Genomic DNA, 25,173 nt, shown 5'->3' with positions numbered 1-25,173 from the left:
ATCAATACCCAAATAACGACACAGTGAAACTTGGACAGTATTCCATATATTCCCTGTTTGAGATGCCATCTATCTATCTATCTCTAGGCGTTTGGGTATATATATTTGTATACCCAGAAGGGTCAGGTACACTAGACCTCTTCCACCTTCCATTACTTTGTTGGAGTGGCCTGATTAATATATTTCGAATAAATACTGAATGGCTGAAGTACTATCACAACTTTAATCTGGTCCTTTTCAGGGCAATGTCCATTTCTGTTGTTCTTTCATTTTTTTAAATAAGTCTAGAACGTAGGTGGCCTGTTTTATTTTAGCATTATTTTATTATTATTATTTTAAATTTGATTTTATCTTAAAGATCTGATGTACAAATTTAACGGGGAGAGGTGTTTAGGTCTCTCTTCATCATATATGCAATATCTGTCTAGTTCGCATAACAATTCATTTTTTCGCTAATTTTTATCAAAATATTTGATTGTACTATGTAGAGATGTATCTGGTATTGTTTGTGTATTTGAGTAATTGTGCATGAACTTTGAGGAAGTGGTTTTAGGTATTCTGTATGCTGATGTAATTAGTGTATTCTGTAATGTTTGGAGTTTGGTTTGTATTTGTTTTTCACTTACATTGATCCATGCAGGAGCTGCATAGTCTATTACTGGTCTAATGTATGTCTTGTATATTTTAATAATGTTTTCTGGTGTTGTTCCGTAGATTTTACCAGTTAGACTCCTAGCATAGTTTATTCTTCGCCAAGTTTTAGTTTTTATGTTATTTACATGTTTTATCCATGTAAGTTTCGAATCATATGTTTACTCTAAAGTTTGCAGATGTAGCAGTTTGCAGAAGCTCTCCGTTCATGTAGATCTGGGGTTGAACTTTTTGATGTTTCGTTGATATTGAAAATATTACTAATTGTGTCTTCGCTGTATTTATTTTAATTCTATATTTTTCGCAATATTCACATAATCTTTTTAGTTGTGGTTGTAAGTAAGTGGCTGCTATTTCTGGTGTATGGGCACTTTTCCAAATTGCTACATCATCAGCGAACTGTGACGCGTGTCCATGGTTTGGGTCTTTGAGTGGCATATTATTTACATGCATGATGAAGAGAATAGGGCTAACCACCCCCTCCTTGAGGGACGCCAGCTTCTGGAGTGAAGAACTCCGAGAAAGTTCCCTCTACGTTTATTCTACATTTTCTATTTTCCAGAAAGTTAGATAACCAGCGAATAATTTCTCGCGGTAGTCTCATTTGATACATACGGAACCGAAGACCATTGTGCCATACAGTGTCGAATGCTTTCTCGATATCGAGGAAGCAGGCGACAGTGAATTCTTTTTTATTAAAACTGTTTATTGTTTCAGTTAATCTAATTAAGTTATCTGTTGTTTGTCTATATTTTCTAAATCCGTTTTGTTCTTCTGGTAATTTTGAATTAATCTTCAAAAATGTGGAGAGTCTATTGCTTATTATTCTTTCAAGAATTTTGCCTACACAGCTGGTCAGGCTGATCGGTCGAATACTGTTTGGTTTATTGGCTGGTTTTCCTTCTTTGTGGAACATTAAAATATTAGCTTGCTTCCAAGAAACTGGGATGTATCCAAAGTATAGAGATAAATTAAATACGGCTAATAGGTGGTCAAATAATTTTGGAGTGCCTTTTTTGAAAAGAGTTGTTTGTATTCCATCATTTCCCGGTGCAGATGCCACTAGCTAATATATTTGATTAATTAAATATAGCTGGCATTGACATTGATTGGTTGATATTGTTTCGACTAGACGTGCTTACGCGCATAATACTCTGGTGGTGTTATAAGATATTAAATATTGTTTAAATTTTTAATACAACATATTAATAATTTAATCATTAAATGGGCTTACAAGATACTTCATTTAAACTACTGAAGTTTCCTAGAGGCTTAATTCTTGGATAAATAATTAACTTCAATATTAGATGATATTAACATACAAATTAAAATGATAATGCATTAAATTATTAGTTGCTAACTAACGAACAGACGGATTTGTTTCAGTGTATACAAAATTAGAATAATGTTTGATTATATTTTTAACGATAAAGCTATTTCTACTAGTGACATTAAACTTGCACGAAAAGCACCACTCGCATGTTTCATTTTACAAAAAATTGGTGGAAACTTTGTTCGAATTGTCTTGGCAAAACTTAATTCGTTTGTTTAAACATGAAATGAATAATTAACAAAGTTTTTGTTGTTTGTGTTGGAACATATTAAAGTAATTTTATGCTTTGGTTTTATCTTTTCTCATTAGTAGAATCAAACCGTTTTGTTAAAAGTTACAGTATTAAATTCAAACTCTTATATATATGAGATTTATTTTGTTTACATTTTTATTCTACAGGGTGGCTCGTAAGTCCCTACTCATCCATATGTTATTATGTTATATTCAGTTACGCATATATTATAAATTTGTTTCTTTTTCTTCAGAGAAATATGAACGATGTAAGCCCATTTACACTTGAAGAGCGTATTGTGACAAGTACGTGGGTACATGAGCGCAAGAATACTGGTAACACCACACAGATACACTGGATACATAAGATATATGGATGGGTAGGGACTTACAGGCCACCCTGTATTATAACATTTACCCATTTTTGTTATTATCACAATTTCGTTGAAAGTATATCATCCAAACTATCAAAAAGTAAAGAAATATGTCAGTTTAATGTAACAATGTTTGTGCCACGAAGTTCTGTATAAGCTAGCGATCTTGATAACGAAATATAGTTTTAAATACGTTTGAATTATTAAGGGTAAAGTAAAAAAGATAATCAAAATATTTCTTATTAGAGAAAAAGTTTATTTTATTATCTGGAAAATATTTTACATTGTGATAATACCTCTGTGCAAAATATTAAGGCAGAGAGTGTGCAAAAAACGAACAGACTTATTTCATTAACCAACAATATCAAATCAAGGGTATTCCTGGAAGGAACTTTGACAGCAGTTGTTTTAGTGCTACCTGGTACGAATAATTTATATAAATTTTTAACACTTTTCTTTCCGAACATAATCACAAACAAATTTTATTTAATATTTAATCATTCTCTAAAGTAGGTTATTTCATCAGGGCTGATTTTTTTAAAAAAAATTCGAAAGCATTGGGTGATCGAGTTTCTGTAATCGTGATTAATTTTACCTTGAGATTCCATATGCTTTGTCAGAATCATGGTCATTTGTACCATGGGATGTCGTCACGAAATTCCCATATTTTTAAAAAAAGTTTTCACTTATAACTAATTACACGTTTCAGTAATCACATTTCAATCACAAAACAATATAGGAACACATTGGAAAAAAACCCAACAATAAATCAACAATATATGTAATATGGTACTTAACGTTAAATAGTATTAATAATTATTTCAATTATTTTGAACAAACAAATACATTTGAGATTAAACAACTGTCTAAAGTTGTATTTCAGGAATTAATATGTTAACCTCTAAAATAAAAATTAATTTTACATATTTCTATATGTATGTACATAGATACTGGAAAAGTTAACAAAATTATTAGTTTTAATGCAACAATATATAGGTCTATAGTACAAGTACTGTTTATTTCAATAAATTCATGCACAATACAAGACTTTTGAACTGCGTAAGATGGCATATAAGAAAAGAAGCTCATATTTTGAAAGAGTGATCGTATATGCATACATATTTACTAAAAGTTAACATTCTTAAGATATTTTATTACGTCAGTAGTAAACGGTGCAAAGGCACATTTAAGTGATTGTAAACGTACACTGGACATTTCTCATAATGTTTAAATAGAAACTAATTTTTTTCTAACTTATTCTTTCAACAGTTCGAATATGTATTTACTCAGTTATTCAAATGGCATAGTTACGTGAGGCTTAATACAATTATAAATGTTACCTTTGATTAATATTTTGACTGAAAATTTCAGTAAGATCTCAAATTAAAGAAAGGATAACGCAAAAAGCTGTACACCATCATTTGTTTTAAAGTCCTGACTTTACAATTGTTCGAAACGTGTACTGTCGATATCATGACACAGTGCCCCAAAAGGATTACTTCCGTACGTTCTTGAAACGTCAAAGGCATCCAAAAGAAAATGTCACAGTTAATAAAACAGACTTAAAAAATCATAGTAAGGTCGTGACTTTTAAATCATTCTATGCATAAAATATTTTGTTTTTTTCAAAGAAACAGTTTATTTAAAAAATAATAATATTTATATTAAAAGTAAAACGCGCAGTTATGCACGTGTATGTTACTTTATTATGAATAAATATTTTGAGGACTAAAACAGTAATGACAACAACATTAATGAGAAGCAGACTGGGTATGATAACTTACTAAACACAATTTTCAAATATTTAACTTCTTTAAAATCTTGTAATTCCAAGGTGAAAATATTATACAAAACTGTGACTTCATGTAGTTCTTAACATTACGTGAGTTTACAGGTTCCGTGTGAAGTTAAGGGTTTTGCGTCAACATGGCATAGTGTACAATTCTTCACATATTTATTACATTACAAAAATATCTACCTTACATTTTATCAGAATGACATCACATATCTAGAATGCATAACGCGAAAACACCAAATTTTAACTTAATCATAACAGTATCCCATTATTATTACCAACCTAATGCCATTGCAAATCTGGTTGTTTCAAGCATAGCCTGAGATATCACATTAATAGGGCGTCACTAAATTATAACTCAATATAAAATATTAGAACAACACAAGATGATGTGATAAACACCATCACTGTATTTAACGCTGTACCTCGTTCCCATCGACAAGTGCAAGGACTTGTAATAGGAAGCATTATCTGCTAACAAGTTCAGGACGCGATGTTTTGACAGTTTTCATGTTCACAAATTTTCGTAAACTTTTTTGAGACAAGTTTGAAGAATTTACCTGAAAGCCACAAATATGACTGTTTCAATAAAATTACAAATTCTGAAATAACTGCGTGTTTAAATAAATGTACTAAATTTAGCATGCTACACGACTTAATATTTTAAACAAAGAATATTGTTAATCCTACATATTGTAGCGCAACATGAAAAAAATAAAAATATAAGTCAGTGTTCATATTAGAAGCAAATGTATACAGAAAAGCTAATTATTCAACACCAACAATTATTACGTTATTTAACTACAGTTATATTTACCTTAGTAGTATTTTCAAACGATCGTTTTGTTCTCATACTAACTAGGACACATGTTCTGGGCATAATATAACTAGATATATATTGGGTAGATAACTTGTGAAGAGCAGCTCAGGTTTTGCTAGCAATAATTACATAGCTCCACTAGTTATTACTTAGTCACGAGTCCCGTTTGAAATGATGGCCAATCGAAGAAACTATGTTATACGCAATTGAATAATGGTCAGACATAGTTCCTTGTTGGGAACTTGCGAACTTCATTTTTGACGTGTGTATTCAAACTTTTAGTTAAAAAAAAACGATTCTAGTACTTTACGAGTGATTTTTTAAAAAATCTGAGCTATCATAAACGTATTATAGAAATACTTCTATCACAAGATTTGATATAATCACTGTTTTTAGCACATATACAGCCATGCTAATTATGCTAATCTAAATTTGAGATATCTATATTTGAAATTCTTCACAGAGTAAAATAAATTGATTTTGTCGGATTTCATAAATATATATTTATAAAAACCGATTTTTAGGCAAGAGTCTGAGTCAATACACATACTACTACACGCTTTGTGTTTGCGGTAACGCAAAAACTATTTAATAACTGATTGAAGGAAATGAATAATGCATGTAATGTTACACATTCGTAATTTTATATTTGATTTTCTGTTATTTTTATTCCTTACTACAGTCACGAAAGTAAGAAAATTCGAGGCAACATAATAGGTAGACTATCAATATTCTTGATCTGATTATCAAGATAACCCCCAACAGATAGACTACATAACGTTGTGGAAAAAAAACAACAGCTTCATGATTAATATCTAGCTATCTATTACGACGCATTGAACCAAAGTGTACTCAAGTTAGTGAAAGATATGATGTAATGTAAGCAACAGTGAATACTTAGCGTACATGTGCTGATAAAATGTTTAAAACCAATGTCTAATATTGAACCAGCATTACACGATGGTTAAGCCTCGTGGACTTAAAAATAAGGCCAAATTGAACTACGTGCTTTTAAACTACTGTTTTAAGCTCGCAGAAACCAGATAATAAGAGCAGTGACGGATTATGGTTATTTGGGCCCAGAGACTAATAATTTTTGTTACCTTACATCCGATGTAATTTTACATAGAATACAATTATCAACGGGCCGCCATTAAGACCATGGACCCTGGGACTGAGCCTCCTCTAGCCCCTACTTAAATACACCACTGAAATGATTCGTACTCCTAAATGTGGGTATAGTGAAGAACTCTAGTGAAGTTGAAAGCCCTCGATACAATATTTTTATTTGCTACTTTTGAAAACTACAAATACTAAATGAGGAAGTATCAAATAACCTGTATATAAGTTTAAATATCGAATATTCTGGTAAATTTTAAAAGGATGCAATCACAGAAAAATTTCAGAACTATTCATAGATCAGTACAAAGAAAAGAGATACTTCCTTAAGTTGAATTATCAACGTGATTGATAACTAAAAACAATATAAAGGAAACGTAATCCGTGCATGTTTTTTTTTTTTTTTAATTTTCAATCTGTTCAGACTTAAGTTTTGCAAGGAATTACCTTTCTTTAGCACTTAATGTCCACATTATAAAGATATCACAGTACGGTACAAAGGATTGGTGATTTAAAGCGGCTTATTAACAAATACGCGCCAAGTGATTTACAAGCACGTGACAGGAAAGACGCTGGAGATGAATGATCCCTGATTACAAGTTCTATACATCATTAGTTGAGAATGTTATAACATGAAACATCACAAAAAGGAAAAAGAACAAAAACAACATCAACCGTGCTTAAAGCAACGGAATAAAGAAAACAGTAAATTTGATAAGACACAATTTCAAACAAAACGCCACCCATGTTAAAAATGTAAATTAAATTCCCGCTATTCCTATTTTTAACAGCTCTTTCTTGGTTCATGAAAAGCCGCGCAGATTTTGCTTACGTGTTACATACATAATTTTCCCGATACTGGAACTCTGATTATGAAAGAACACGAGACAATATATAAAATAGTGCATCGCGTAATGGTGGAAAAGAGACATAAGTTGTAAGTTTACCCGCCACATTTTAAGTGCTAAAGTTTCTCTTGGTTACGTTTTTTGAGAGATGTTTACTAATAAGATGCTTTTCTGTACAATAAACGTTTTAAAACAGATTCGTAACATCAATTTCTATGAGGTAAGAACAACGTTAGAGATGGGTATTTATGAAGCAAAATCTTAAAATTTAAAACAGTTCACAAATGACATTACATGTAAAACATCAGTAAGAATATTTTGAAAATGATTTAAAAAGCTATTAATTTCGATCAGTATTATTTTCGTGAATAATTTACATTATTTGAAATGTTCTATGGATAAAAAAGAATGAAAACAAAACCGAGATAAAATTCAAATTCTGCGATAATCACTCAACTTCTAGACGTTTTGACTTTAACCTTAGAATTCTACTAGTAATCATAAGAATAATGCTTCCAAAAATAAAGATAATTAATTTTCTATTTATTAAAGCTTTAAAACGTTGAATGAAGCAGTTTTTCTTCTTTGAAATAAGTCGTTTAAATCATTTCTTAGAACGGAAATGGATTATCTTAAATTACCAAAACGTCACTCGCTTGAGGACGGCCTTTTATTAGTTTAATACATGTTATTTAATCAATGTTAATTTTTGTTTTTACCATAACACTACAATAATCTAAATACCCACAAAATATTTTCTTACAGTTTGCTAGTAGAACAATGAAGGCATTTTTCTTCTTAGATGCAACCTTGCCACGATTATTCTGTTCTCAGTAACAAACTTCGTTATACATTCTAGAAATATTATATATTTAAAACAGCTATGTAATACAAACGTTTATTTACATTAAGAAAGGTTTCGCTGTTTATTACAGAAACAATACTTCAGTTCTTTTAATTTACCGTTCAATATATTTAACATCACTTCCTACAATGAGTTGCATGCAGCAAGTGAGAAAATGCACATATTTGTTATTTACCAGTTCCCGGTTTCTTATGCCTCTTATCTCAATTCAAAGTTTCTAATAAATACTTATTTATAGTAGAGACAGTTCTTTAAATAATACTCAGTGGGGTTACACATCGAAACACGTTACTTTTAGGTCAAGTGACAAGGAAGTATCATTGCCTTCTGACGAAAGAAAGCTACGTACACAGACCAGAAATAAAAATTAGCCCATAAATTAATAAAGACAATTTAATATACCGTTTTTACTTACAGCGATTACAGTGCATTCATTCATTACTTGGATAACCTCACTGTCTGTGATATTTGCAACCGTATAATCCAATAACATCACATGATTTTCGACCAGTTTAGCAGATTTTAGATTAGTCCAAAATCAATACGAGAGACTAAATTAATGATGTTAAATAATCTTCCTAATAAAAAAAAGTATAATAGAAGCAAATATGATATGTATTAACCATTTTAACCCCACGTTATCAATGAAACTACTGTTAAAGTGTAGCGCAGTTTTTGAAATAACGGGACGCAACTCTCACAGTCATTTTCGCATTCCAGGCACACTAACTACTACGCCATAACTGTAGTAGTTTATTTTACCATTATGTGGAAAGGTAAACATATATACCAAAGGAGTGGCATCTATGTCACGAAACCACTAAATAAAAGTTAGTTAAATATTTCGATTTTAAATAACATGCTATATGAGTTAATCAATCACCTTATACTGATGGGTACTCAGATTATCTGAAATTTAACGATAAACGTAAGTTACGAAATCAAATACGAAGGTATAATGCTTGCTACCGCCAGGGAGGAAATCATAAATCGTAAAACATCAAAAAACAAACACGCTTCCTAAATAAATATATATATATATATTGTTAAAAGATAGTACTTGAGTTATAACGCTTGGTGTTTCCTAAAAAATAAAAATTCCAGAAACGGAACAATAAACTTTACTGACAGGTTCATCTGAGCGAAGAACACATAAAAAGTTTTAAAAGGCAACAACGAACTTATGATGCTAAATATCTCTGAACATACCAGAGGTTTTTAAAGTAAAAAATAAATATCAAATGAATATAATAAACCCAGCAGTATGAATTTTCAACGAGAAAAAATTATTTTGCAAAACGCTGCTGTTTTAATAGCACTAATATTGTAAAGCGAAATTCAGGGGTGAAATTCTCAAACAAAAGCCTAGAAGCACTTAGCTGGGTGAAGTGGATCTATTTTTGATAAAGAAAAAAATCTATGTATAAACATAAAAACAACAACAAAGCAATACAAATAAGTACCGGTACTAGTACCGCCATAAAACAATAGTTTCCGCACTCATGACCTGGCGAGTACGGGCAGAATTCACCCGTGAAGCGAATTATCTAATTTTTATATTCATCATTAGCTTAAAATTATCATTATCTGTTGTGTTTAAGCAAACTATCATTCTTCCGTGATCTTGCGATTATAAATAGTACAATTTTGTATAATTTATACGGTACAAGTACAACTTATCCAACACATATTTATCCTTTGATGACTCTTTAACGTCAAACAATATGATGTACTGGAAGAGCATGAAATTATGGATCAGTTTATGAAATATGTAACTAAAACCGGACCCATTAGTTGACATTGTAAAATCTGATTGTATTTTAACGCGCTCAGAGTCACCTGAGATCACTCGAGAAAGATGATTTCTACCACAGAACTCTTCAGTGTTTAAAAATCTTAGGTTTTCAGGAAATTCAGGAACATCTCCTGTAATAAAAGAAAAGAAGAAAGAATAATTTTATAACGCATCTCAATTTTAGGAGCACAACAAGGAATATTTTGAAAATAAAAAATTATAATCGCACCTTTTTCTTTCTTTGCACTTACAACTTTCAGTCTCGCTTGTGACGGAAATATATGGGCATGTAGAATATTTAGGAAATCACTCGATATAACCGATTTCGTTTCGAATGAAACAAAGAGATGTGCATGAAAAACAACATTTGAATGAAACATCAGACTCGATTATAATTATTGTAAACACAAACTTTATGAGTTTGTTGAGAGAAACATTAATAAGTTAAAAACACACCCACGTAAGTTGAAATATTAACAATAAAAAAGGCATCCTGCAACTTAGTTTATACAAAGTTCTGAATCTGGATTAGTACAGGAGTACAATGTGCGTACATGAGGAGTCACCTATAATAAAAAAAAACACACAAAATTCAGTCAAAAATAATCTCTTTTTTATTTCAAATCATTTGCAATGGCTTGATGTAAAAGCACAAAGTATTACTAAATATGTATATGATGTAGCTTGGATTAATGTAGAATTATGAGTTACTACATTTTGATTCATTTTCCATGTTTTAGAGACCTTTGAGACTAGATATTCTCTTCATTAAACTTCTGTTGGTCACGAGGGAATTTTATCGTAAAGCAACTGTTTGAAATAGTATTTTACTTGAATAATTCAAAGAGGTATTTTGGTAAAACCTTCAAACTGCGCAGAAGCCTTTACATACTAACATGCGCTGTACTCACTTGTCATGCTTGCAGAAAAACAGTTTATTCAGTTACTTATTCACGGATACAAAGGTAGTTTAATCACTTATCTTGTTTCTAGATTTACAGCCAATCTGGTTTCTTGACATGTTTATGGATGCAATGATAGACCACTCGTACAATACACAAACTATACTGTCTTGTATTTTTCAGAAAACATTTTTTTACGGTATATATTTATAGGATGAGAAAAACTGGCGCCACACTATCTTAAGCACTTATATTGTTGGTTCAGAAAAATTTCCGATCGTGTCGCTGCAGCCGCAAACCGTTGCGCCAATGGTGGTAAATTTGGTATCTATATTTGATTGAAGGCAAGTTTCGACTGTTCGACAGTCATAACATAATACTGTTATGATAAGGTTAGAGGAAGAAGGATATTCTGTAACCAAATAGTAAACAGCTGGAAACCAAGGAAAAGTTGTTACTCTTAATTTTGATTTTATTTACCTTTAAAACAAAACACTTTTGTAGACCCTACGTTTCATCTTATAGTACATTATTTAGTACTTATGTTACCCTATAATCATCATTACTTACTTATATTCAACTGTTGAGAAAAAAAAATGAATTGTGTTCCAGTTTAGTCATGAATTAATTTTATCCTGTACCAGACAGTACGTATGCAAAAAAACACGTTCACTGGTACCGTTATAAAACATTCTTTATTATTATATTCTTCAATAAGCCTTCCAATACCTTTTACAGTATGTTCTGTATTTTTTGTAGTCGTCTGCAGTAGTTATCAAGTAGTTCTCTCATTTCGTCAAGAGAGTATTCGTCCGCAATGTCGTGAACTGTTCTGTTTAATGCATCTCTTCGTGTTATGTTGGCTCCCATAGATAGAAGAAGCTTACAGCAATCGACATGATCACTAAAATAGGATAAAAATAGTTAATTTACAAATATTTCATTTCCCAACATTTTTTTCTTATTCCATTTTGACAACCATCGTGTTTTGTTTGTTTTTGAATTTCGCGCAAAGATATTCGAAGGCTATCTGCGCTAGCCGTCCCTAATTTAGCAGTGTAAGACTAGAAGGAAGGCAGCTAGTCATCACCACCCACCGCCAACTCTTGGGCTACTCTTTTACCAACGAATAGTGAGATTGACCGTCACATTATAACGCCCGCACGGCTAAAAGGGCGAGCATGTTTGGCGCGAAGGGGATGCGAACCCGCGACCCTCAGATTAGGAGTCGTACGTCCTAACCCACCTGGCCATGCCGGGTCAGTCAATCATTCTGTAGTTTTGAATTTAACAGCAACGAAACGAATAAAAAATCTAAAGTGAGTTTTACGTTTTTCTGAGAAACTAAATATTTTGGCATTATATGAAAAATAATTTTAAAATATCAGTATGGCTTCAATTTCATTTTAAAAACACTATAATTATTTGATGTTTTTAGAAATGAAAGTGAAGCCATTTAAAAAAAAGAAGGTTAAAATACAAAATAAAATTACAAAAGTTGAGTATATTATATTGAAACGATTTTGGGGTCTCACCACATCGTTACACTCCACCTCGCCACGACTAGTCAGGCTCTATTGACAGTTTATCTTCACAGTAGGTCTGATGTACAGTTTCCATTGCTAAACGAGCTGTCTAAACCATATTCCTCTTACTTGTAGGTTTCTATAAGACATGTACTGTACAAAGACGGCAGTTTCTCAGCGACTTTTTCAACAGTCAGATCGCGTAAAATATCTTTACTTAATCTGTATATATTCGTATGGATAAGTTATATGCTTAATTTATGCGACAATTGGGGATATTTCATCAAAGCAACTTTTGTACACGTGATCTGTGTCATTTTTACAGATGGAGATCCTTCTTGGTTACGTTGCGTACTATTACTTGAAACACGTAGGTAGCTTTTATCAATAAATCCTGTGTTCGTGGGCTCTCGTCTTTAGAAAACGTCATACCTTTACTTAAGACAGCTGGGGTACAACTAGTTGCTTGTTTTTTTTTTTTTCCTGGATGCTATGGTTTCCCCAAGCTTACCAATGTTCCTTTCTTTTCTAGTGTGTTTAAGTAAAACGAATTCTAAGTCTCCTGTTTGAGTCACACTACCTTTGAGACGCCAAATTATGTCAATATGTAGTTTTAATGCATTCCATTTTGTTGCGACTTTATATTGGCTAGGGTTAATTTGTTAATATGCATATTTAAAATTGCTTTAATACAATGCACTCAATCCTATATACACACGCAAGTATTCGTAACTTGAATTTATGGAAAATCCACCATGACTATCAGCCACCATCTCTAACATTGAGTTACTGTCCAAATAGAAAGCAGCATCATTCCGCTTACCACCCCCACTAAGTGAATGACTGTCACTCTTAGAACACACTCATGGCTTAAATTGCAGAGAAAATTTTATATCATCTCACGGAATCGAACCCGTTTCGTCAGCTCCAAAATCAGAGCTGTACCTAATGACTACTTCACCCCACAAAATCACCAATCGGATATTACCAGCCGAAAAATTAAATCATTTCTCATTACTTAATATAACTTACTCGATATCTTCAGTTTCCATCAGGTAACCAACTTTACACTTTTACTATTTCTAAATAGTTTTGAGATATTAATCGAATAAAAATTAAACCTGATAAAGACTGTAATTGCAAAGAAAATATCAAACTTTTTTTTTCACAAAATGGGCTTAGGATGATGTAAGTGCTAGAATTTCGGGCTGCGGATTGCAAGTTACAGAACTCGAAACATGTTGTTTGTGAATACGCTTTTCATTATCAAAGTCTATTTCCTAATTCGATTTAAAGAACCAGAAAACTCCTTGTGGTGATGGACGCTGCTGGTTGGCTGTTTTGTCTGTCAAAATTAAGAACAATTATACCTAGATCCTAGAGACGTTTAACCAACGTACGTATAAGGTGCCGCTCAACTCCAAATTCCATTATTTTTCATAGTGAAAGAGTAAAAATTAAAATCGAACAATGGTAGTTGCAAAAAAATATGAAACACATTTTCAAACATTGCTTAGCTAAACTTCCACGTGACAGCATTCTTTATCATCGATCTAATGACAGCTAGTAACACACATATCAGCTGGGCATCATCATCTTCTGTTAGTGTTAGCTAATTGCTCTTGTTGGAAATTATTAAAGGAGTATTACAAACAAACAAATTATTATATATCAACTACAAATTATAGAAATATCAGAACAGTTGTAAACAATGTGTCCAAAAGAGTAAAGGAGTTGTATATGTGATTTATTCTCGTGTACCCATACAGCAGTAAAACCAGAAATAACTTAAAACACCTATATATACAACGATACGAGAACATCTGGTGCTAAGTATAATCAACTGCACGAGCAGAATGTAATGATCAGGTTTTATTGTATTTACTCTTCAAATGTACCGGAATATGAATCAAAGATTTAACGGGTCGCGTTTCGTTGCTGCAAGATCGTGCTCGACACGTTGTAAGAGAAACGACCAAGCTCTTTTCGATCAGACAAAGGTAGTCTGAAAGTTGTAGGTGGGTATTGTTGAATAGCTGCCTTTCCTGTTGTCTGTCAAATTAGAGATGGCTATTACAGATGACCCTTGTGCAGCCCCACGCATATATTTGAGCCAATAACAATTTGTAAATGTTCGGTTTGCTCTTAAGAACAGAAATTCTTAAAACTTAGAATTTATTGAAACACGATTACCAAACTATATTTCAACATTTTCCAGTTTTGTTACTACTTTATCGATATAAATTATAATATTGAAATATGAGAAAAAAAAACTCATATAGATTGTTTATTTGAAGTCAAGTGCAAAGTTACACAATGAGCTATCTGTGCTCTGCATACCACAGGTATCGAAATCCAGCTTCTAACATTGAAAGTCCGCAGACATAGCGCTGTGCCATTGGTGAAATATATTCCTTAATGTTGGATATATTCACTTGTAATTATAAGTTTTTATCATTCAGCAAAAGAGGATTTTAGGAATAACAAAAGTAAACATACAAAAAAAAATATATACAAGTAGTACCAAAAGTGGAAATGACGTGAGAAAAAAAACACACTAATAGGTGAGCATGGATCTGGATAAATATGGAAACACACAAATGATAGTGTGTAATAAAGAATGAGTAATTGTAACTGATGATCAATTACACTTAGTACAAAATATTATTATAGAGAAAAATAATAAGTTGCATAATGCACTAGCATATATTACTTACTTTAAACAGAATAGAGCAGCTAGTTTTTAAGCTATGTAAGTTTAATAATTAACGACTACAAATTATTATTCCAATTGCCACGTTTTACCCCTTGCAAACCAACCAAGTTGTTTAATTGTTGATTGGTCTTGTCAGTTCCAACATAAGCATGCAGAGCTTTAATAATATTCATATCAGAATATGTGCAGGCCAAGCTTTACTTGCGAGTGTTCTCGTGGTCTGTTTCATCTCCCACGCATTGTTTCAACATTTATGATACGTGATTGGGATTACTGTCACTATGGAAGATAAATCCATGTCCAGGAGATCTTGTTTCTGGTGGAACGACACAATGGATGGTAATAGATTTCAATTCATTTGTGCTTGTTACCAGTCATAGCGCCACCAATTTTGTGTACATTTTCAACACCAATGACTCAGATGCAGCCAACAGTTTTGTTGCTTTCTCAACTTATTTCACAATAGATGTTGTACGTTTATCATTCTTCTGTCTGCTATTAGTCACAGTATTGTTCTATTCATCTTGAATTTGGATTCAATTGTGAAGAATACTTTTCTCCGCTTTTCTTATCCCATTGTTTGAAACCTGATGCCCAGTTCAGTCTTTTAGTTTGGTGTTTGACTAGCTAGGTCTGCTAGGAGAATATTGTGCTATCTATTGTAGTATCTTACTGTTCTACACCTGTACCTGTAAGTGTGAATGTTATTTCACGTCAATCTTAAAAAGTTTAGTCTTTCCACCTTGACTGCTTGGAGTATCTACCATATTAGTTGTCTGTAAGTGTGAAAGCTATTTCACATTAATCTTAAATAATTTGGTCTTTCTACATCGGCTGTTTATAGTATCTATAATAGTAACTACTCATAGGTGTGGATGCTATTTTACATCAGTTTTTAAAGAGTTTTGTCTTCCTACCTCGCCTGCTTATAGTATTTACAATACCAGTTATCCTCTTCAGATTGTTTCTACGGAGACAAAATTTGAAACAAATCTATCGCATGGAATACCCTTCGCTAACACATACATAACTAATTTATACACGTCTTTCATTCTACATTTCTGTCATGGAAGGCATGAGTATGTTCATCATACTACTGGTAAAAATACTGATTGTATGTTTTGTAGACATTATGCTGGTGTGGCACTATCTGATTGGTTAGATGACACCCAATCACAGTTTAAATTATCAATGTTTTCGGTGCAATTCACTTTAATACAACAGAGAGTGAAAATATCATATTATACTTAATGTACTTAATATCTATTTCATTCACTGCTTCCATGATTATTTTCAATACTGTAAAAAAAAAAGTTAAACTGTAGAATTACATGATACTTAAATTTTAAGATTGCTATAACTGGATTAGATTTTTACTAATTCTTTACAACAACTCGGAAATAAATTATTCAATTTTTAAAAGTTTAGACAAATGGGAATTTGAATGCTTGTACTGATGTAATGAGTATTCATTTAAATTGTCATGTTGTATTTTTGACGTACATTTTATTTTTCTAATGTCTGACTTTGATGTGTACAAACTGTGATAATTTGCTAAGTTATTTACATTAATGGCAAGAATAGAAATTACAAACCACACGTTTATACCTTATAAAACTAGCTAATCGTTTATTTATTTTCTGTTTTTATCATCTGTTGAACGGCGGCGACTGCTGCTACAGAGAAACTTTTTAGCAACTGAAACTACTGCAAACAAGTCTCATAGTCGGGACTTATCTCAGGATTGTGGTAGCCTATATTTTACCTTTTAGGGTCTTTCTCATGCGAAGATAGTTACCATTGTCTCACAATTTACGTGTAATTTTTTTCGATGTTAGATCAACTTTTATTTGCTTACCAGTAACATTATGGTATGACTTGCTGACTTATATTGCTAGAAACCTGGTTTAGACATACGATAGCCCTTTGTGTAACTTTATGAATGATAACAAAATAAACAACTTTTATTCTACATCACAGAAGCGAGTCCTCTATCACCTGAGCTAAAGTTAACCCTCTTGGATCTGCCAGTAACACAGGTGTTAATAACTCAAATAATCGTATTTCTAAACATAAAACACTCTTTACAGCTTTTCAAGTTACTTATGTTAAATACAAATGCAATGTATTTACTTTATAACTGTTAGATGAAGCGGGGTAAATCCTTCTGACGTCACATTTTCGATTTCGCATCCCTGGTTAAGAAGAATCTGACAGTCAAAGAAAAGCAGAGAACATCTAATGTAAGTGTAAAAAAAAATACTTATATCTTAATAATTACCTCTGTAGTGCTGCTCTATACCAAAGTATGTTAATGTATTTAGCACAGAAACATCCTTGCATAGTTTCAGGTCAGTAAGGAAAACACTAACGATTTCGTTGCGTCTTAATACCTATAATTACGTACAAACATTTGTACATAGCAGTTATCAGGAACTTTTTTTAGTCAGTTCACTTTTCGTAGAATTGAAAATGACTAATGATATGCAAATTCCCTTTTTTGATAAATTATAGTTAAAAACAAAAATTACCAATGGCCTTTAGCATGAAATACACTTCAGTTTGATTAATCTTTCACAAGAAACAGCAACTAAAATATAATTTGTTTTTTTATCGGCGTACAACATATACCGATTCGTTACATATGTAAACTTTTTTGTTACAACAGGTATCACTGTAGAGATTTTGTAAATAGCATATGAAGTCGTGTCTAACACAAGTTAAAAGCTAACGGTTTCTACTTTTAAAAGGAAGTATTTCTGGTGAAATATGTATAAAAGACAAAAACATATCTCTGAAATATTATTTTCACTCAGTTCTGGCTTTAAAACAGTAGCGGACTAATAATAAAAGAGTGGCTGAAAAGACTAGCAAACAGAATTGATGTGAGTTGTGTCATAATATCTCTAATACTCGGGGCTCTCAGAATATGTTTTATATCATAATGATAGCTTGTGAACGTTGCTTATAAACACGATTTTACAAACAGGGGTATATTTTAAGCCAAAAATCATCTGTTAAGTCAATGTAGGTTCTAGCGGCTTTTTCAACACATTTTTCCAAACTATTTATTCATCATGTTTGCTCGTGAGCCCATAGATTTGTTGGTTACACGAGGCCTATAGTAATGAACGAGATACAAACACAAAACAGGCATCAATAATATTATTCATTTCATTAATCAATGCTGTAGTCCTGTATGTATTTATTGTAGATGGTGAGCGATTTTAGTATTTTCGGCCAGTTCTTTTGAACAAAGTGATGTAGAAGATAAAGACAAAATTATTCAATATGATGTATAAAAACAAGTCGACAGTTTGAAGGTAAAGCTGCATTAAGTTCAACCCAATTGATTAAATCTGGTATTCAGTGAAATACCATTCCGGACAACGACTTGTATCAGATTAAACTTATAATTTCGATGCTTTATTTATCAAAATCTAGCGAAGCATTAGAGCTCAATAGTCTCAATTGGTGGAAACTTTGTTCGAATTGTCTTGGCAAAACTTAATTCATTTGTTTGTTTAAACATGAAATGAATAATTAACAAAGTTTTTGTTGTTTGTGTTGGAACATATTAAAGTAATTTTATGCTTTGGTTTTATCTTTTCTCATTAGTAGAATCAAACCGTTTTGTTAAAAGTTACAGTATTAAATTCAAACTCTTATATATATGAGATTTATTTTGTTTACATTTTTATTCTACAGGGTGGCTCGTAAGTCCCTACTCATCCATATGTTATTATGTTATATTCAATTACGCATATATTATAAATTTGTTTCTTTTTCTTCAGCCCTACTAAGAGTTCTAATATTGGACAGTAACTTGTGCGAGACTAAACAAACATTTGAAGTTTTTTCACATTCTCTTAGTTTTTTCTTTGAGGATTCAAAGTAAATTAGCATCTGCTGTTACTGTGAATTAAAAAAAAATAAAACACGTTGATAGTTTGAAGTTCTAAAAAAATTCTTCGTTCGCTAAGTAAGTACTATTGGCACTAAAAATATTGTTCTGCGATCAGTCCTAAAAGTTTTTGAGGCTCCCTAGCTTAAGTCCATTTAAACAATGATTTTTATTTCGTTCTTTTTCTCTTACTTTCTTTCTCTCTCTCTCTTTCTTTTTCAAGAAACGGAATTATAATCAAACATTTTGATTAGTAGGGAAATAAATATTAAAAGTAGCGATTTACTATTACTGTTAATTTCGTAAAAATAATTTTTCAGACTTGAAAATGCAGAGTAGAAAGAAAATACATTTTAGAAATAAAGCACACAAAAATATGAGGCACAGTAAACTTAAAACCTTAAAAAATTACTGACCTCTATACAACTTGCATGTCCGTTCATAGCAGCTAGATGTATTGCTGTATACCCACTGGGATCCAATGCTGCCAGGTGAGCGCCCTCTTGTGCTAAAAACTGAAATCACAATATTAGAATTAGAATACTTCTAATTTCTTATATAAATCTTATGCTTATATAATAACCAAGACAACCAACGCTAATAAGTTTTATTTATGATTGCTGTTGTTTCCACGAGCAGTTGTATGATTCTTATCTTGGACTGTTTTTATGAAATTATTTCTTCGATTAATGTTTAATTTCAGTTCTAACATATGTAAGAATCTCGCTTTGATCTATAAAGCAGTTAGTTTCAGTTAGTCGGTTGTACGAAACTGGGTTTGTTCTCTGTGACGATTAAATCATGCTGTATAATTATTGCTGCTGGATGTTTAATTGCTTGAACAACTTACCTTACTCAACATTAGTACAGGTACGTAAAACTTCAAGTAATTCTCGAACTCAGAAGAGTTACTGTGCGATTTTCTGCTATCATAATAATAAAGTACGCCCAGAAGTGAAATGATACGCATGATAATATAGTACATAAAGTGGCAGGAAATGTTGCTATAGTGTAATACAGTATACGTTAAAGAACCCCTGAACTGATTACTTACCTTAATAATGTCAACATGTCCGTTGGCTGCTGCGAGGTGAATTGGTGTCCATCCTCGCTCATCCACAGTTCTGTTCAATAGAAATGTCATAACATCTCATCATGATTTTACGAATAATTAAAGACAAGCACAGTACCTCATTATGAATACGAGAACATATTTTTGTGTTAGAAGAAGTAAAAAAAAAATCGCCAATGATAGGCTAACTAGACTAATAAGTATAATTACATGTTAAAGTAAGAAGTGACTTCGAAATTCAAATGTTTAAGTTAAAAATACTTTTGTATATTTATGCATTTGCTGCTAAGTTCAGATTTTAAATAATTATATTGACACATAAAATAGATAATTCTGTTTTCTGCACCATTTTATGCTATTTTGTCTTTATACTTCAGGTCATACATTCATGAAGGGAAATAAGTGACGTTTATGTTTTTTGCTTCAATAAGTATTAGAATGCTTCTTTGATAAGATGCGTAAACATGAATAGCGAGGTGTAACGAAATATACATGTAGGGTAACATCACAAACATACATCTAGGGTAATAATCTGAACATCTAATCACTTTGCCCCTGGTAATCTTCGTTCCTTGTGATTAAGCTAGTTTAAAGCCTGGAATCTCTTCTTGTAATTCATGTGCAGATGATAGATAAATCTGGTTTTCTTTGAGATGATTTTCTGATATAAAATTTACTCATTTTGAAATTACAAATTCATGTAAATCATGAACTTTAACATTTCTAAAACAGAAGAGGTATCCGCAGTGTTGAACCGTATTATTGAAAGAAAGGAAAGCACGATCATAGTAAGAGAAAAATAGGCTACTCCACGATCGACTATCGGTAGCACTCCGGATGTAGTGATAAATTTAAGAAATTTGAAAGAACACATCGGTTCAGTTAAAGTAAGAACCTCATTTTAAATGGTGTACAAAATAATTCACATAGAGTTAGATCTACAAAAATGACACAAGAAGTATGTTACAGCCTTCTTCCAAAGCTCCTACCTGAAAGAAAGACTAACTGCCGAATGCTCTGAATTCTGGCATGTGGGAAGTACAAGTGTGTCATCACATTAGATTAAGCATTTTTTTTTAACTTTAGTGCCTGCAGCAAAGTTCTGCCGTTGACCCAGGATTTATGATGTTTGTAAGTTCTTGTTACTATAGCAACAAAACATTTGCGACAAAGGGAAAACTCATGTGATTTAGGGAGAATTGATAATGCTTATTTCAAAAATATAGTCAGAATTTCTTCTTTCTAGGTTTTGAATTATTGTAATATTTCAATATTTCATCAGCACTACATGAAATATTATGCACTTATGCGATGAGTATGGTAGGCGTTTCCACCAAGATATGTCGAGAATTGAACAACGATATTAAAAACAATGGAATTCTGCGATGATGTGAGATTACTGAGAACATACACAATAGGCGCAACAAGTCAAGCAGACATTTTATAAGAAAAAGTAATACCACGATGAAAGTTTCTAATATAACCTGGATGTATTTTCAGTATATAATCTTATCACACTCGTTGCTGTTTTTAAAGTGTTACTGCTGTTACGTACCGTTTTCGAATCTTCTTAAATGTAAATTTCAATGAATAACTAAAGTTATTAAAGAAAAAAATGTTAATTTCACAATATATAAGAACAGTTTGAGTACATTTATCATAACGTAAAAACTAGAGGAGATCAGTAATTTTAAGTATAATTTTCTTTTAGAATCTGCAACATGAAGTTACCCAGAAACAGTTTCATTTTTTTCTAGCAACAGATATATTGTTGCCCATTGTAAGTTAAACATTCAGAGACTAAAAGAAAATACCAAGGTTAACCTTACACACTTTCAGGCTAATGTAATTATATCGTGAAACATCAACTTTATATAGAATGGAATCAGGTAAAACATTGCTCCATTTAGCCACTCGTCTAAGTCAAAACGCAAATTTCTTTGCCAGATACAAGTACAAATAAGAATTCGTACTGAACCATTTGCAGACATCTTCCAGGGACCTCTGTATTTTTAGTTGCTCAAAATGACACTTTAAATAATCATTCATGGATTGTTGATGGGCTTTGGAAAGCAGGTAAAGAAGATAGAGACAACTTTAATAAATTGCACAAAAACCTCTTCAGTCAAAATTGTGCTGGACAGCAATAGCCCACAGCCAGTGTTATTACATAAAACTTCATCGTTGAAAGAGGTATAGTTTTAAAGCTTAGAAACTCATGCCTGTGTGGTTATCAGCAAACATTCCGCTGGGCCACTGGAGACAGCGAATAGTATCTTTAACTTATCAAAACGAAATATTTTTTAATGCTGCAATTGCACAGTTATTTTATTTATTTATGTGAACAAACTAGGCAGCCAAGTAGTATCTTCACATACTTCTAATTAATCTGTATGGACAACTGACTTACAACACTAAAATCTGGGGTTCGATTCCTCCTTGGTGGATAGCCTGTTGTAGCTTTGCTTAAAAAACAAACAAATTTGTAGTTTAGATTGTAAAGTTTCTATGTATGTTTGATTTGATATACATTTTCAAGTCCTAAAATTGAACTAAATCACTTAGTTAAGGAACTTAAGAATTGCATTTCTGTATATTGTGTTACAAGTTCAGTTACGAAAGGTGGAGAAGATTGAAGCATACGTGTTTGGCTTCTAATAATTGTTTAGGGACCAGCGTCCTTTTTTGGCTCACCCTGTATATCAAGCTATTTACCTTTAGTATTATTTCAGAAATAGAGTAAGAGAACAGTCGATCGTGTGGTTCCTTTGGAATCATAAAAAAATCGATAATTTTTCTGAATCTATGTATAGTATAGAGGAGACTGTGCCGCTCACGGCCGTCAATCTTAACGAGTATAAGGCAGCAGGTGCGTGTACTGCAGGGCGTGTCACATGTAACCATTGTAACCCCCTCCTTGTTGCACATCTTCCTTTTTCTCTGATGAAACATCGTTCCTGATTAACTAGAAAAGTGCAATCAGGCATCTCGTACTAAGCAATTTCTATTGGATTTGATCGGAAAATGCTTCTGTTTTGCGTTATGCAACAGCTTTATTCTATGTGATTCGTTTATATAAACCTATAATGAACACATATGAGTTGCATATCCTTACTAACTTACTTGATGTAAGTTATCGTTGGAATTTACACCTTTTTAATTATTGTAATATACGGGATATGTCAAAATAAGTGTAACAGTTTGTGTGTCTCAGCTGTCAGGTGATCTTGGTCTGGTTGTAGATATATAGATGGTGGTCCATATTTCACACAACGGTGTTGGAACATGGCAAAACCTGGGCGATATATGAAGGATGAAAGAAAAATTTCTATAAGAGAGAGAGAGACTCTGCAACGCATTGTATTGTCAACAGAGAGTTGTTCAGATATAAAGAACAGAACAGAAAGGCACGTACGTGTTCAGAGTGCAACAGGTGCAGAGAGCACAGAGTTAATTTTTGCAATTTTGCCGTATGGCAAAAACGGACGTAACAGTGCCGCAACACAAATTGCTTTTGTTAGAAAAACCCTCAAAAAGGTGGAATTCCAAATAATGACGGTAACGAGATTAGCGGAATATTCTTCTCAACCGGAAGCACACCAGTTGATGTTATTGAACGAACTCTGGTGGCCAAACGATGCGTCAAAGAACACCTGTCATTATTATTCTGTAGACCAATCTTCAAGTGCCCTCGTGTTACCAGTGTTCCATCAATATTGCTCGAATTATGAATCATCGTTTATATATTTAGTCCAATGATATACGTAACTTTCCACATGAGTCTGACTTTTATATTTGTCAATTTCGAAACTGTTTCCAGTGAAGAAAATTTTCTAATAATAATTTTTGAACAATGTCTACCGTCACTAGTTTACCTATACTAACGTAAGACTTACTCTATTCGTTTACGGTCATTTTTTAATAAAAGTTTGATGACGTGAAGGTCTCCACTTTTGGCAGCTTCGTGAATTTTCAAAGTAGAAACGAATTCTTCTTCAGATAGCTGTCTGTAGAGGCTCCCTGTCTCTGAACTTGCGTTTACCAAATCATCTGGAATAGGCTGGAGAAAGTCCTTGGTTTTTATTTTGAATATAGACCGACAATAATTAAATTTGGGAGGATTATTATACAGTGTTTATAATACCAACATCAGATCGCATTTAATAAAAAGGTTTTTGTATATTATATTATATTTTATATATTATACTGATATATTATTACTATTAATTAGGTTAGCTGAAATGCAGCGATTTCATAACACACGAGAAAACGAAAAAGAAAGGATACGACTTATGGTTTATAAATGACAGAGTAATTCGGAGATATCACTGATTGTTCCTTAAACTAAAATTAGAAAATTGTGGATAATCAAACTAGAAAATAAAACATCTATATTGAAACTATATTTATTATAATTATTGAATATACGCTTTTTATGAGAATAATAAGATCGTTGCACAAAATTAATTTTAACAATACTTCCACGGACGAGACACCTATGATTTTACAGAACCTAATTTTTCAAGTCATTCCGGATCATTTGTTTGTTGGCTAACACTTTTAACAAATCTTGAGTGGATAAAAAGAAGGCGAATGCCGCACCCTTTGTTATAACCGGATCCACTGCTTGTCACAAAAGAGATACTATCGACCTCAGCAGATAGCCCGATGTGGCTTTGCTATAAGAAAACATACACACATACACACTATCGACATTGAGTGAGTAAGTGTAATGATCTTTTTATTGATAAAGTAATGTTCATATAAGAAAAGAAGAAAATGGCTTGCAAGTGTAAAGTGCGTATGTGCGGCTTTTATAAGAATGTCCTTGATGTCAGTGTGCATGCAAAGGTTTTAGGCCCACAGGTTAAAATGGCACGAAAAGAAGGTGGGAAATAGCCGTAGAGCAAATGAAAGGCAAGAAGAAAGAAAAAGGAAGGATTCATTACGCTACTTTAGAGGAGAGTGATGAAGATGAAATGTCTGATGATACTTCTGAGGATCCCTTGGATTTCGTAACACCGAAGAAACAAAGCAGATCTTCCAAGAACCCAAGTGTGAAAGCAAGGCGTTCAAGGCTTTCTTACAGTACTGCAACAGGATGAGGACATCAAATTTTAGTATCCTTGGCAAAAATAGTTGATTATCTATGTTCTGCATGACTGTATTAAAGATTCTATGCACCATGTTACTGCTAGGAGATCCAGATGGTCTTATGAACG

At 32.4% G+C, this 25,173-nt stretch overlaps 1 protein-coding gene across 4 annotated transcripts in view; it reads right to left on the bottom strand.

Annotated features, from left to right (window-relative positions):
- LOC143232022 (uncharacterized) overlaps window positions 1-25,173 on the bottom strand; it is an 80,224-nt gene that overhangs the window by 15,934 nt on the left and 39,117 nt on the right. For all 4 annotated transcript variants that reach the window (XM_076467006.1, XM_076467008.1, XM_076467007.1 and 1 more), the window contains 6 exons: window positions 23,848-24,011; window positions 19,934-20,003; window positions 19,296-19,394; window positions 17,109-17,185; window positions 11,463-11,637; window positions 5,202-9,962 (listed from right to left, as the gene is read on the bottom strand). In XM_076467006.1, coding sequence (XP_076323121.1) covers window positions 11,466-11,637; window positions 17,109-17,185; window positions 19,296-19,394; window positions 19,934-20,003; window positions 23,848-24,011 — 582 coding nt within the window. In that variant the 3' untranslated portion in view covers window positions 5,202-9,962; window positions 11,463-11,465. The remainder of the gene's footprint in view (window positions 1-5,201; window positions 9,963-11,462; window positions 11,638-17,108; window positions 17,186-19,295; window positions 19,395-19,933; window positions 20,004-23,847; window positions 24,012-25,173) is intronic.

The sequence above is a fragment of the Tachypleus tridentatus genome, chromosome 11 (assembly GCF_004210375.1).
Source record: "Tachypleus tridentatus isolate NWPU-2018 chromosome 11, ASM421037v1, whole genome shotgun sequence".
Taxonomy (NCBI): domain Eukaryota; kingdom Metazoa; phylum Arthropoda; class Merostomata; order Xiphosura; family Limulidae; genus Tachypleus; species Tachypleus tridentatus.
Note: the sequence above shows the minus strand (reverse complement) of the source record. Positions and strands in the feature narration are given on the sequence as shown.